Below are 14463 nucleotides of genomic sequence, written 5' to 3'. Positions count from 1 at the left end.
GCCACGCAGGGGTGCCCCCGCAGAGGGGAGCCCCATGTGCAAGGAGTGCACCCTGTAAGGAGAGCCACCCAGCGCAAAAGAAAGCTAAGCCTGCCTAGGAATGGCGCCGCACACACAGAGAGCTGACGCAGCAAGATGACGCAACAAAAAGAAACACAGATTCCCGAGCCGCTGACAACAACAGAAGCAGACAAAGAACACGCAGCAAATAGAAACAGAGAACAGACAACTGGGGTGGGGGGTGGGGGGTGGGAGAGAAATAAAAACAAATAAATCTTTACCAAAAAAAAAATGGCAGCCACTGACCTCTTTCCGACTTGGGCTGATTCACACTTAAGCTTCTCCCAGGGTTATGTCTTAGCCAGTTGAGTCTCCCAATCAATAGCCTAAATTGGGATCCAACCATTTCCTCCTCACCTGTTTTTGGGAAATGGAGCTTCTGATTCCAGCCAAAGAATAGCCTGGGGTGGCTTATGCTGCCAGAGTAGGATAATCACTGGCCTCCGCAGCTTGGCTGGTAATTTCCCAGAGAGGCTGGCGCAGGTCCCCGTAGCTTCCTCCCTGCTGGAGGTGGGGTTGGGGCCTAGACTAGAGCTGCAGTCTGATCTGGATGGAAAGAAGCCAGTCCCTACCAGCACTGTGATTTTCAGTCCTCCCCACTTCCTCCTGACCTCTTTCTGACTTGGACAGGCTCAAACTTTAGGTGTTCTCAGGATTATACTTTAGCCCACTGAATTTACTCATCAGTAGCTGAAGTTGGTGCCCAACCGTCTCTTTCTCCCCCATTTTTGGGAAGTGGAGCTTTCAATTCCAGCTGCGGAACAGCTCCCGAGGCAACTCATGCATCCTTTGGAGGATGGGCACTGGCCTCCAGGGCATGAAGTGCTCTACTTATGAGTCTTCTCTGCAGATGGGCAGTCTCCTCTTTCCATTCCTCCAAGGATGTTGCAGGATGCTCTTCTGGCCTCCTGGAGCCCCCTAACAGGTGCTTCAGCTAGGTCCAGAGAGCTCTGGGTGTTTACTAACTGCCCTGTAGCAGGAGCTGACTCTAGGAGCACCTTACTCCACCACAATCTTGCTGGTTCCTTCATCTTCATTTTTCAAAAATATTTTCACTGAGTACTGAATTCTGGGTTTATCTTTTTTTTTTTTTTTTTTGCTTTTTTTTCCCTTTCTGTACTTTAAAGTTATTGCTCCACTGTCTTTTGGCTTGAATTATTTTGAATGAGAAATTTTCTTGCATGAAATCTTGCATTCTTCTCTGTATATAATGTACCCTTTTTCAATGGCTATCTTTAAGATTTTTTTTTTCTTTTTAACACCAGTCTTAAGCAATTTGATCATAATATGTCTTGACTTACTTTTCTTAATGTTTCTCATACTTAGGGTTTGTTGAGCTTCTTGGATCTGTGGGTTTATAGTCATTCAATTTGGAAAATTTTTATCCATTATTATTTCAAATATTTTTTCTGTCCCATCCCGCTCCTGTTTTGAGGATTCCAATTACATGTATATTAGGCCACTTGAAGTTGTCTACAGATCAGTGATACTTTTTTTAGAAAAACTTTCTTTTCCTCTCTGGGTTTCATTTTGATAGTATTGATCACTCTGCCTTCTGATTCATTAAGCTTTTTTCTGCAGTGTCTAATCTGCTGTTAACTCTATCTGGTGAATTTTAGGTAGACATTGTAGTTTTCATCTCTAGAAGTTCAATTTGGGTCTCTTTTTTTTTTTTTTCCCTCTTCCATTTAAGCATTTTTAACATGGTCAGTATTTTCTCTACCTTAACAATATATATAAATATATCTGTTTAAATGCCCTTCTCTACTTATTTTATCATTTGTGTCATTCCTGAGTCTATTTCTTTTGACTGTTTTTTCTTCCTCACTATGTGTTGTATTCCTGTTTCTTAGCATACCTAGTAATTTTAAGACTTTCTGATTGGCAGCCAGACATTGTGATTTTTACCTTGTTGGGTGTTCAATATTTTGTATTTCCTTAAATATCCTTTGGTTTTGTTCTGGGACACAGTTAAGTTACTTGGAAATAGTTAAATCCTTTCAAAGTTTATATTTAAGCTTTTTTGGGCGGACCGACATAGCTTTTAATTTAGGGATAATTTTTACCCACTAGTGAATCAATACCTTTCTTAGTGTTCTTCCCAGTGCCTTATATATTATAAGTTGTTTTTGCTTTTTCACTCTGCTTGTGGTAACACAAATTATTCCCAACCTTGTTTGAGTTTCAGAAATTGTTCTACCTGTTCTTTCTTGGTGGTTCGTTCTTACTCTGGCCTTGGGTACTTTCCACATCAACATCAGCTGAAGACTTAAGGTGAAGAGGGGAGCTTTCTGTACTTCTCTGGCAATATCTACTGGTGTAGCTGTCTCCTTTCCATATAGCTCTCTCTTCTCTGGTACTCTGCCCTGTGAGTTCTAACCACTTTGACCTACCTTGACCCCCTTGAACTCTCAACTCTGGTTCTTTATCTCAAACAGACGATCAAGTTTAATTTGGGTTCACCCTTTCTGCATTACTGCCCTAAATTCTGTCCATGCAGGAAACTGAAGTGGTTGTATGGCTTACCTCATTTGTTTCCCTTCTCTCAGGGATCACTTTTCTGCAGTGCCTGTTGTCCAGTGTTTAAAGACCATTGTTTCATATAGTGTGTTTCTTTTTTTGTTTTTTTTTTAATGTGAGAGGATGATTCCAGTCCCTCTTACGCCATTATGGCCAGAAGCTAAGTCCATCAGTCATGTTGGGACTGTTCTCACTGTAGCAATGTTGACATTTTCTAAGCAAAAATGAGATCCATAACCAACCAACCTACCTCTGTCCTTTCCTCCCCTTCTCTCCCCTCTCCTCCCCCTTCTCCCTTCCTTCATAATTTAATTCAAAAGCCGTTAGGTGGGGCAGTGCTACATAGGCATTCTTCCAAATCATAGCAGGATTTGGAAGGTAGGTGGCATGGTGACCCAGAGCCAGGTTATCAAAGCTAGATTGAGGTGAGGTAGGCTCCTTGGGTGGGGGAGTGTGTGTGGCAGTGGCCTTGACATAGGGTGTTAGAGTCTGAGTGTGATGAAAAAATGCCCGCAGGACCTATCACCAAGTGCCAGAGTCGAGCAGGGTGAGGATTCACTGGCAGTGTCCAGTGAGAGGACCTAGGGAAGTGACACTTCAGTAGCAATAAATACACATAATGCCCAGACATTTTCTTCTATATACCATTCTCTACTAAAAGGAACTAGGATCTCTTAGGAGAAATGGCTAGTTCTAAGGCTGAATAAAAGATGAGCCTGTAATATCTGTGCAAGGAAATAATAAATTGCTCAGAGATTGATAAGTACATGCCAAAAAGATGTCAAAACCAGATCAAAGGGATTTCCTCGGGCCATATCCGGGAGGTGGGGGCATCAAAATAAATAATGTAATCATATTAACTGATAATAACCATGAATACAGTAAGAATTTGGAAGTTCATACTGATGGGGAAAGGCAAAGTTTTGCCTTAGAGTGGAATGCCAAATGATGACTTTAAAAGGAGTGATGGAATTAGAAACCATCATTTGATAACCATCATCATCATACGTTATTCATCCATAAACAAATGTGTGCTAAAACTAATGAGTGAAATGTTGAAAGATGGGATATTTACATATTCACAAAGTACCTCCCACAAATACTCATTAATCACAAAGGGAAGAAAGAGCCCTTAACGGTGGAGAAACCTGGTGTATACACCCTAACTCGAAAGACCAAAGTTAATTAGCATCATTAGTAATGAGACAAATTAAAATTGTGTACCATCTGGTAGAATGCAATGAAGGGAACACACTTCTGTGGTATTCCTTCCAAAAAGCATAACCTGAATCTAATCATGAAGAAATATCAGACAAACCCATCGTGAGGGACATTCTGCTAAATAACTGATTTATAATCGTCAAAGTATCAGAGTGATTGAAGGAGTAAGAGACAACTAAGTGCAGAGATCATCCTGGGTTGAATCCTTTGCTATAAAGAACATTATTGGGATATTTCATAAATCTAAAATGGAATCTAGCGTAGATAACTCTGTTAATTTCCTGACTCTGATAGTTGTAGTGTGGTTATGCAGGGGAATGTTCTTATTTGTAGTAGTTAAATACTAACATTCCAGGAAGATGAAGCATCATGTCTATTTATTCTCAGAGAAAAAAGAGTTCTTTATACTATTTTGCAAATTTTTCTAAGTTTGAAATTTTTTGTAAGTGGGAAAATTACTTCAAAATAAAACTTTGGGTATATGAATGTGTTTATTATGCCTTTGGATATTTACTTATGAACACAGATGTCACAGTCAAAAACTGATTAAAATCCTCACTTAAGAAAACTTTTTATAAAGAATTTTTCACCAGAAGGTTTATTTTGTATTACTAGGTTTATCTTATGAAAAACCTTATAAAGCTATATCCAATTTAATTACATTTAGTTATATATTTAGTGAATTCTTAGACTAATATTTCAATAAATTTGGTTGGTACTAGGAAATTGGGAAATTATGGTTACCATAAATTACATTTTTCCTTACGGTATATGGTAATAGTTAGGCTTTTACTTTTCTTTCTTTTTGCCTCAGCTTTGTCAGACCCAAGCAGTAGACTTTCCACTTCTCCGCCTCCTCCAGCAATTGCAGTGCCCTTGCTGGAAATGGGATTCTCTCTCCGGCAGATTGCTAAAGCTATGGAAGCCACAGGTAAGATAAGTTTTTATATATTTGTATATGCAGATAAGAGAAGCTATATCTTATTAAAGTCAACATATTTTTTAAGAAACTATAATGCCAGATTTAGTTACAAGGACATAATGGCAAACTGGCTTAAACTGATGGTATGAATAACTAATTACTTTGTCAAACGTCAATATCAGACTTTTGTCCCCTGTCCAGGTGCTCGAGGAGAGGCTGATGCCCAGAACATCACTGTCCTTGCCATGTGGATGATAGAGCACCCTGGGCATGAAGATGAGGAAGAGCCCCAGTCAGGCAGCACAGCGGAGTCGAGGCATGGAGCAACAGTTCTAGCCAGTGGTGGGAAGTCAAATGATCCTTGTTATTTGCAATCACCAGGAGACATACCATCAGCTGATGCTGCTGAAATGGAAGAAGGCTTTAGTGAAAGGTGAAATTGCAATGTCTGTATTTCTCTTTCACATGTTATAAATAGTGACCCCAAGTCCCATTTATTTTCCCTCATAAGTGCTTCTAATGGTGTGTAAAGTTGGTAATTATATGTATATGAAAAGGTGGGCATTTATGTTTCTGTGAGTGAAAATGACATGACAAGTTTTGACTTGATGATTTCATAGAAAGGAAATTCATAATTTTTATGAAAAATTGAGCTGAAAAGGAAACTGAAAATTAAGTCAGTAAAATAAAATAAGCATGCTGGTAATGCAATTTTATCTTATATAAGTGATATAAAATAGAATATTCACTTTAATTTTAGCAATTGATTTAATTAATGCATTAGCTAGAAATGGACTTTTAAATCTTTCCTGGCTTTTCCTATGATTAAATTTATATTTACATCTCTTTCATAGTTTTAAATATCTAGGATAAGCCCCTTTTTATGTAAAAATAATTGTGTGATAATCCTAGCCTAAAGTGAGACGTAATAAAATATTCTACAATTACCCCTTCAACACTTCTAATGACTTTAAATCTTATTTATTATTTTTTAAAATATCCCCTCCTTGTGGCTTTTTGCATGCTGTCTGCTCTCTGTGTCCATTCTCTGTGCATTCTTCTGTGTCTGTATTTATTTTATTTCCCCTCCTCCTCCCTTGTGGCTTGCTCACTGTCTGCTCTCTCTGTCCATTCGCTGTGTGCTCTTCTGTGTTTTTGCTTGTCACCCTTTTTTGTTGTGTCACCTTGGTGAGTCGGCTCTCCGTGGCCCTTGCGGGCTGGGTGGTGCTCCACAGTGTCTGCGGGTGGGGCGGCACTCCATGGCACTTGTGGGCCAGGTGGCTGTCCGCGGCATGTGGGCAAGCCTGCCTTCACAAGGAGGCCCCGGGACGTGAAACCAGGGCCTCTCCTATGGTGGATGGGAGCCCAACTGATTGAGCCACAGCCGCTTCCCTAAATCTTATTTATTTTTAATTTTAACCACGAAGTTGTATTGTTACCAAGGCTTGTGTGTTATGTAGTGTGCAGACTTTTCTAAGAAGCTCAGTGAATATTTTCTTATTTTGAAATATTCATTTCCTCTAGGCAAGGATTCCCAATCATTTCAAATTACAAATATTTAACCATTTGGTATTTAGTTAAGGCCATATTTGATCTCATTTAAGTTTAAATGTGTGGGAAGTAGATGTGGCTCAACTGACAGAGCGTCCACCTACCATGTGGAGGGTCCAGGTTTCGATACCCCGGGCCTCCTGACCTTTGTGGTAAGCTGGCCCACACGCAGTGCTGCTGCGCGCAAGGAGTGCCGGGCAGTGCAGAGGCACCCCCGTGTAGGGGTGCCCTACATGCAAGGAGTGTGCCCCACAATGAGAGCCGCCCCATGTGAAAAAGGCGCAGCCCACCCAGGAGTGGCACTGCACACATGGAGAGCTGACGCAGCAAATGACACAACAAAAAAGAGATGCAGTTTCCTGTTGCCGCTGACAATGCAAGTGGATGCAGAAGAACACACAGCGAATGGACACAGAAATCAGACAATGTGGGGGAAAGGGAGAGAAATAAATAAAAATAAATCTTAAAAAAAAGATTAAATATGCATCAAGCATCATTTTATTGCTAAGTTTGCATTGCCTTTGAACTTGCATTTGTAGCCCTGATAATCTGGATCACACAGAAAATGCAGCTTCTGGAAGTGGACCACCAGCTAGGGGTCGTTCAGCTGTAACAAGAAGGCACAAGTTTGATTTAGCTGCTCGCACACTGTTAGCAAGAGCAGGTAAGTATCTACATCATATCCTTCTTGGTGAGAGTATTGTATATTTTGTTTTTTATTTTAAAGACAATATAAAAGCAGCATTAATGTACATGTAAGCTAATGATACTAAGTGCTCAGCCCTGCTACATTAAGAGAACAAGTATTTGCATATTACTGTCTATGCTTTTACATATTTTACATGATTGAAATCACAGCATAGGTTCATAAATTTATTTTTGAATTCCCTCTGGGTACAGAAGGCTACGCTGGTCACTCAGTAGGTATTGAGAAATTTCATAAATGTTCTTTCTTCCCTCAACCAACTTAAAATTTATGAAATGATGATGCATGTTTAATATTTAACATCAATGGTGAGAAGGAGCTAGAACGGGCACTGTGCCAAAGAAGGTACTAGCTTTCCCAATGTGCTTTGAGGGCCTTAGGGCTTTGTTGCTAAGTAAGGTGCTAGATAAGCAAAAATAGTTTCCCTCATTACGTTAGTGAAGACTTATAATATTATGTTCTGGGTATGTAAGTGTAAGTTATAGGGAATATATTTTCCAAACCAAAAACTGAGATATGTGATTTATCAAAACAGAGTTTGATTATTAAAATATTAGTACATTAGTAATGGTTCAGTTATTTATGGAAATAATGAGAGAGAAGTTGAAATTCCTGGAAAATATAGTTATGTAGTCTCACCATATAATGAAAGGCGATTGATTTTTTAAAAAACAAACCTGAAAGAATAATAACAGCTAACATTTATTTGTTTTTCTGTATAACAGACATTGTGAAATACTTTACATGGGCTATCTTATTTAAACTTTAAAGCATCCCAGTGAATTATGAATGCTGTTGTTATCCCCATTTAATAGGTAAAGAAACACATGTGATAGGAACAATTTGATGTCTTTGGTGTGGAATCCAATAAGTCAGCTGAGTTAGGCACTCACCTACATGTATGGTAGTTAGGAACTGGTGAAATTATTCAAAATTATTTTATGCATGCAAATAAAATGCCTTTTTCTGTTCTGAGCGGGGTTATACCGCTCTGTGCAGGCCCACAGGAATCAAAGTCGGAGAGAAGGAATATCTTTGCAGCAAGACCCAGGGGCGTTGTATGACTTTAATTTAGATGAGGAATTGGAAATTGATCTTGATGATGAAGCAATGGAAGCTATGTTTGGACAAGACCTGACCAGTGACAATGATATTCTGGGAATGTGGATCCCAGAGGTACTGGATTGGCCTACCTGGGTGTGTGTGACTGCAGCGGGGGCTGCTGTGACTTATTTTCCTGCCCTCCTGTTTATACAGCTTACTAATAGCCTTCCCTAAAGTGGTAACATTGTAAGACATCTCATCCTGAAGTTTGGGGGATTTGATACTCGAAGTTACTTTGATACCTACAAACTAATAAGAAAAAGTCTCTTGTCTTCTCAATGCGATTTTATTGCTTCTCTCCTCAGACTAGCTGACTATGGCTTATTGTGGTAATATCTAATTTTGATGTTGAAGATAGATTACAAAAGACACATCAGGTCCCAATAGACTCTTCTGAGTGTATAACATGGCTGCTATGCTCACATTGCTGTCTAAAACCTGCTCTTCTCCTTCATAGGTTCCATTTAATCATTGTAACACCTCATTTAATTCTAGGAACTAGTGCCCAGATCTTGTAAAAACCTGGTCCACCCAAGGAGAGGGTACATAGTGGGTCCACATGTATACGTTGTTTAACGTTACGATTCTGTAGCATGGAGACTGAAAAGCTAACAGATATAAGTCCTACAGGAAACAAAATTCACTATATTATGCTGTATTAATCAGCTAAAGGGATGCTGAGGTAAAATACCAGAAATCTGTTGGCTTTTATAAAGGCTATTTTTTGAGGGTAGATGCTTACAGTTACCAGGCCATAAAACATAAATTACTTCCCTGACCAAAGTCTGTTGCCATGTGTTGGAGCAAGATGGCTGCTAATGTCTGCCAAGGGTTCAGGATTCCTGTGTGCCTCTCTTCCCGGGTCTTGCCTCTCTCTGGGCTCAGCTGCTCTGCTGTCTCCACAAGACCAGATGTAGACTATCAGGTGAATGGCTCATCTCTCTTCCTGGGGCCTCTGTTGTGTCTAGCCTTCTCTCTGCTCCTCTGTGTGCTTACTTCCTGGGCTCCAGCATTAAAACTCTGTGAGTCCCCAACAAGGGGGGCAGGGATGCAGCATCCTACTGACATGGCCCAATCAAAGCTTAATCATTATTTAATCAAAGAAAAGTGAAACTTCTGAATCCAATATAATCTAATATGTCCTGAGGGACAGACCAGTATACAAACATAATCTAATATCTATTTTTGGAATTCATAAATAATGCGAAACTGCTACATATGCTAATAAGATAAATGAAAGTTAATGATGTCTAAAAAATTTAGAAAATAGGCATGAACATTAAGATCAGGGGGAAAAAGTAGTTATTTTCACTAGAGGATTAAAAAATCTTTGGAGATAGGGCAGGTTGTCATTTTTATTTTTATTTTCTTAGTAGAATAATGAGTTACTTTTATTGTGATTTATTGGAAGAAGACAAAGGATACTTTCAGAGTGAGTGGTCTGAATTCTGATTATATAGCATTATAGAGCATTTGCAAATATTCCAGTATATGTAAACAAAGGAGATAATTTACTATCATAAGTAATATATTTACTTTGTCTTAATTTTACATTAAATTGACTAATAATTTGGTATGAAATCATTTTGTGCAGCATGTTTGTGAGTCTGAAGACAGGGAAGAAGTGGTGGTGTGTGAACTGTGTGAGTGCAGTGTCGTCAGCTTCAATCAGCACATGAAGAGAAACCATCCAGGCTGTGGGCGCAGTGCAAACCGTCAAGGCTATCGCAGCAATGGCTCCTATGTGGATGGTTGGTTTGGTGGTGAATGTGGTAGTGGAAATCCATACTACCTATTATGTGGCAGCTGCAGAGAGAAGTACTTATCCCTGAAAACCAAATCCAAGACAAGTTCTGAAAGGTACCTTAAAAGTGTATAGCTGTACAGACAGGCTGAAAGAAGAGTATGAAGTATCTCTTATACCATAAGGCATGGGAACTGTAGCTTGGGCACAGGAAGTGTGGGGAGAATTTAGAAACCTGCCAGAATAGAATCTCTGAGACTCCAAGGAGCATGCAGCAGTCCTTCACTGAAGTTTGATTGTGTTGAGCTTTGACTTATTGGCAAGTTGTGGCCGGGACCCTTCCCCTAACCTTTAGGAGGCTTATGGTTAGTTTCTTTGTGGATATTTTTCACCAGATTTCTGGCATCTTAAGATCTTTTCCTTAATTTTTTTTAAATGAGACTGATTTTTATTAAATGAGCTTACATGAAAATATCCTCTCTTTATATCCTTGAACAGCAGTTAATCTCTTGTAAGTAGGTTGTTTTGCCCTGTTGTCAACTGTTAAAATGTTTAAAGCTTTCTGAGATAGGTTTTGAATAAAAGAGTTGTAAGTAATCCAGAAGACTCAATATTTTGGTAAAGTAGTCATTGGTTTGTAAGCATGTTTTTATTACAGTAGCCCATAACATGAAACACACTTTTTAATTTTGTGTTGCTTTATTAATGACCTTTTAAAATGTTCTAATGACTTAATTTGCATTTTTGGGTACTAACTGTTTTATATAAAAACACAATGTTCTTCATGTTTGGTGCAGGTACAAGGGACAAGCTCCAGATCTAATTGGCAAGCAGGACAGTGTGTATGAAGGTAGTTGTTTGTTTTGAGCTCTTCTTTATTTTACATATATTTTATTTTATTTTTTTAAAGGTTTATTAATTTTTTAAATTTCTCTCCCTTTCGTTACCCCACCCCCAGTTGTCTGCTCTCTGTGTCCATTCATTGTGTGTTCTTCTTGCGTCTGCTTGTATTCTTGTTAGCAGCACCCAGAATCTGTTTCTCGTTTTTGTTGGTCATCTTGCTGCGTCAGCTCTCCATGTGTGTGGGGCCACTCATGGGCAGACTGCTCTTTTTTCACACTGGGCAGCTCTCCTTACGGGGCGCACTCCTTGCGCATGGGGCTCCCCTACGCGGAGGACACCCCTGCGTGGCACATCACTCCTTGAGTGCATCAGCACTGTGCGTGGGCCAGCTCATCACATGGGTCAGGAGGCCCTGGGTTTGAACCGTGAACCTCCCATGTAGTAGGCGGACGCCCTATCCATTGGACCAAATCTGCTTCCCACATTTATTTTTATATATGCTCTCTGCTTAACATCTGTTATTAAAATTTACCTCTGTGTGCGTGTTTGTATTTATGTACATATTAACTTAAACTTTCCCCAATGCTCAAAAGTAGTTTTGATAGCAGCAACCCTAGTTTGAAAGTCCAAGGAAAAGGACCTGTGTTCACACTGGCTGTACTAAAGAATGTTAATTTCTGTTTGGCTTTTTTTTTTCAAGGGAAAGTATGTAGTAATATTTCAAAAGAAGAAGGTAAAAAAATGAAAAGCTGATATGAGCATCAATTTAGCCATTCCTTCATTTGAAATAATTCATTCCCTAATGGTTATGGACAGGGTAGAAAGTGTTTGGTGCCCCCATGCCAGTAGTTTTTACTGGTTGGAACCTTGGCTACCAGCTGTACCATTTGATGTTACTTTAAATGAATTCGACTGAGCCTTGACTCCCTTTTCCCTTAGCGTCTCTATGCCTCAGAAGTGCAATTTGGTTGGGTTACCAGTAGATGGCACTGTAGTTCATTTTGTGGGTTCTGGATTTCGTAGTTCATTTTGTGGGTTCTGGATTTCCAGTCCTGTATCTTAGACATATTTCATGATAAATATTGCCTGCAGTTATGTCAAGTTTATATTCACATAACATAAACATTTCTTTATTTAAATTTCAGAAGACTGGGACATGTTGGATGTTGATGAAGACGAAAAGCTAACGGGTGAAGAAGAATTTGAATTGCTTGCTGGACCACTTGGTTTAAATGACCGGCGCATTGTACCAGAACCAGTCCAATTCCCTGATAGTGACCCACTGGGAGCATCAGTGGCAATGGTCACAGCTACCAATAGTATGGAAGAGACTCTGATGCAAATAGGTAAATTGAAATGCTGATTGGCATTGATTTTATAGAGTCTATGTTAATTCAGTTTATATAGGTAAACATATAATAATAAGAGTTTCATATTTTTCCACCCCATCAAGTATCTTTAGCCAGTTGTTTTAACATTTTGAAGGTATAATATGATCGACTTTTTTGTCTTTATAAAATATTGAGATGATAAGAAAATTTATAAAATATAAGTAATTTTTAAAACTGACTAAAAACTATTGTGTAGTGTTTTTTCTTTGGGTGCTAGAGAATAATAATTTGTTGTAAAAATCAGGGCAGTATTACAAAGCCATTGTAATCAAAACAACATGGTACTGGCACAAAGACAGACATATAGACCAAATTGAGAGTCAGAAATCAACACTTACATTTATGACCAACTGATTTTTAACAAGGGTGCCAGGGACAGGGTGGGAGTAGGGAATGAGGAGTTAATATTTAAATTGTATAGAGTTTCTATTTGTGTTGATCATAAAGTTTTGGTGATGAATGGTGGTAATGGTAGCCCAAAACTGGGAGCATAATTTACAGCACCACATTATATATGTGAATGTAGTTAAAAGGGGAAATTCTAGGTTGTGTATATGTTACTAGAATAAAAATTTTAAAAATAGCAACTATACAACACAGACAGTAAACCTTATTGGAAACAATGGACTATAGTTAACAGTACAAATGTAAAGACGTTCTTTCATTAATTATAACAAATGTACTCCACTAATGCAAGGTGCTACTAATAGGATCGTATATGGGAACTTTGTGTTTTATGCATGATTTTTCTGTAAACCTACTACTTCTCTAATTAAAAAAAAAAAAAGACTTGGGGCAACATTGGTGGCTCATCCCTTTATGTGTGTAAAAGCACATTTTAAAATTTATGTCTTTCCTGTATTATATCAGTAGAAGTGATGCATGAACAAAATGAGCTAAAAAATTATTTAAAAGAAAATTTCTCCTATGATTGTTGATTTAAATTTTTTGTATGAAAGAGTTGCAGATGAGTAAGGTACATCAGTTTGCTACATTTCCTTGCATCGTGGAGCCTAGGTAGAATGGCAAAACTTGTTGGTAGTCTAGATATTTTTTTTCTTAGCTTTTTGAGAACTGAATAAAGTCTTAATGTTTTGAAGGTTGCCATGGTTCTGTAGAAAAGAGTTCCACTGGGAGAATAACTTTAGGTGAACAAGCAGCTGCCCTGGCAAACCCTCATGATCGGGTGGTTGCCCTAAGGAGAGTGACTGCTGCTGCTCAGGTTCTTCTGGCCAGAACCATGGTCATGAGAGCACTGTCTCTCCTCTCAGTCAGGTAAGCATATTTCTGGGTCACATGATGCTAAGTTAGTTTCTGTATTGGACAGGGTTCTGGTATTATTTGTAGGAGTGAGATAGAAGTTTTAGAAACTTGAATATATACTATTCAATGAAAAAAGTTAGATACAGTCATTAATGTTATTCATTAATTCAACCAGTCATTCTGTTAATACATGGCTCTTTATAGGTAGAAAATAATGTCATTTTAGTAAGTGAGTCAACTGCATACATTTTATTTTGTGATCTGAAATGGGAAACTAAGTTTATGTATTTGGTGGAGTTAAAAATAAAAGACAAAATGAGTTTTCTGCTGATTTGACCAAATGCTTAGTAGAATCAACCTGCAAATTCCATCACAGTTACTTGGCCATGTTCACATTGTAGCATGTAATATATATTAAAAAGGAAGTCAAGAATACCTTAAAAAAAATCCATTTAAGAAATGATGAATCCGAACTATCTGACAGTAAATCAGTAAAGGTAAAAGGACCCTAAAAGAAAAATTCAAAATAAATGTTAGATAAGACTATGTGGTATTGACTTAAAGATAGACAAATATGTAAATGGAGAAGAGTCCAGAAACTGACCCTTCCTTGCAATATGTATATATATTTAGGGAGAGTGAGACACTTGATTTATTATTTGATAAATGATAGTGATTTTATACTGCAGAGAAATGGGGAAATGATGGTTTTATCACTAACTGGGACTAGGTCAGATAGTTAGCCCTACAGAAAAAAGAAAAGACTCTCTGCCCCAACCTTATACTATATAAAACAAATAATTCCAAGTAGACTTACAGATCTAAATTTGAAAGGTAAATTAATAAAGCATATTAAAAGTAACAGAAGAATGTATTTTTGATTTGGGGTGAGCAGAGATTTCATAAGCTAGTCACAAAAGGTATCTAGCATAAAGAAAAAGATAGATAAATTGGGCTACATTTTAAGAACTTTGGGGAGTGGGCATAGCTCAGTGGTTGAGCACCTCCTTCCCATGTACGAGGTCTCAGGTTCAATCCCCAGTACCTCCTAAAAAAACTGAAAAAGAAGTTTTATTCAGCCATTGTCACTGCAAAGAAAGTAAAAAGGCAAGAGAATATATTAGCAATTGATATATAG

The 14463-nt window shown here is 38.3% G+C and overlaps 1 protein-coding gene across 7 annotated transcripts in view; it reads left to right on the top strand.

Moving 5' to 3' along the window:
- HERC1 (HECT and RLD domain containing E3 ubiquitin protein ligase family member 1) overlaps window positions 1-14463 on the top strand; it is a 249261-nt gene that overhangs the window by 190366 nt on the left and 44432 nt on the right. For 4 of the 7 annotated variants that reach the window (XM_058294320.2, XM_058294317.2, XM_058294319.2 and 1 more), the window contains exons 41-48: window positions 4616-4732; window positions 4925-5156; window positions 6814-6938; window positions 7957-8177; window positions 9679-9948; window positions 10630-10678; window positions 11817-12017; window positions 13163-13337. In XM_058294320.2, the coding sequence (XP_058150303.1) occupies window positions 4616-4732; window positions 4925-5156; window positions 6814-6938; window positions 7957-8177; window positions 9679-9948; window positions 10630-10678; window positions 11817-12017; window positions 13163-13337 (1390 nt within the window). Of the gene's footprint in view, window positions 1-4615; window positions 4733-4924; window positions 5157-6813; window positions 6939-7956; window positions 8178-9678; window positions 9949-10625; window positions 10679-11816; window positions 12018-13162; window positions 13338-14463 lie in introns of all 7 variants that reach the window. The other 3 variants (XM_071214231.1, XM_023591197.3, XM_058294318.2) reach the window with 3 other exon arrangements.

This window comes from Dasypus novemcinctus, chromosome 3 (assembly GCF_030445035.2).
Source record: "Dasypus novemcinctus isolate mDasNov1 chromosome 3, mDasNov1.1.hap2, whole genome shotgun sequence".
Classification (NCBI taxonomy): domain Eukaryota; kingdom Metazoa; phylum Chordata; class Mammalia; order Cingulata; family Dasypodidae; genus Dasypus; species Dasypus novemcinctus.
This window is presented reverse-complemented; position numbering and strand designations above follow the sequence as displayed.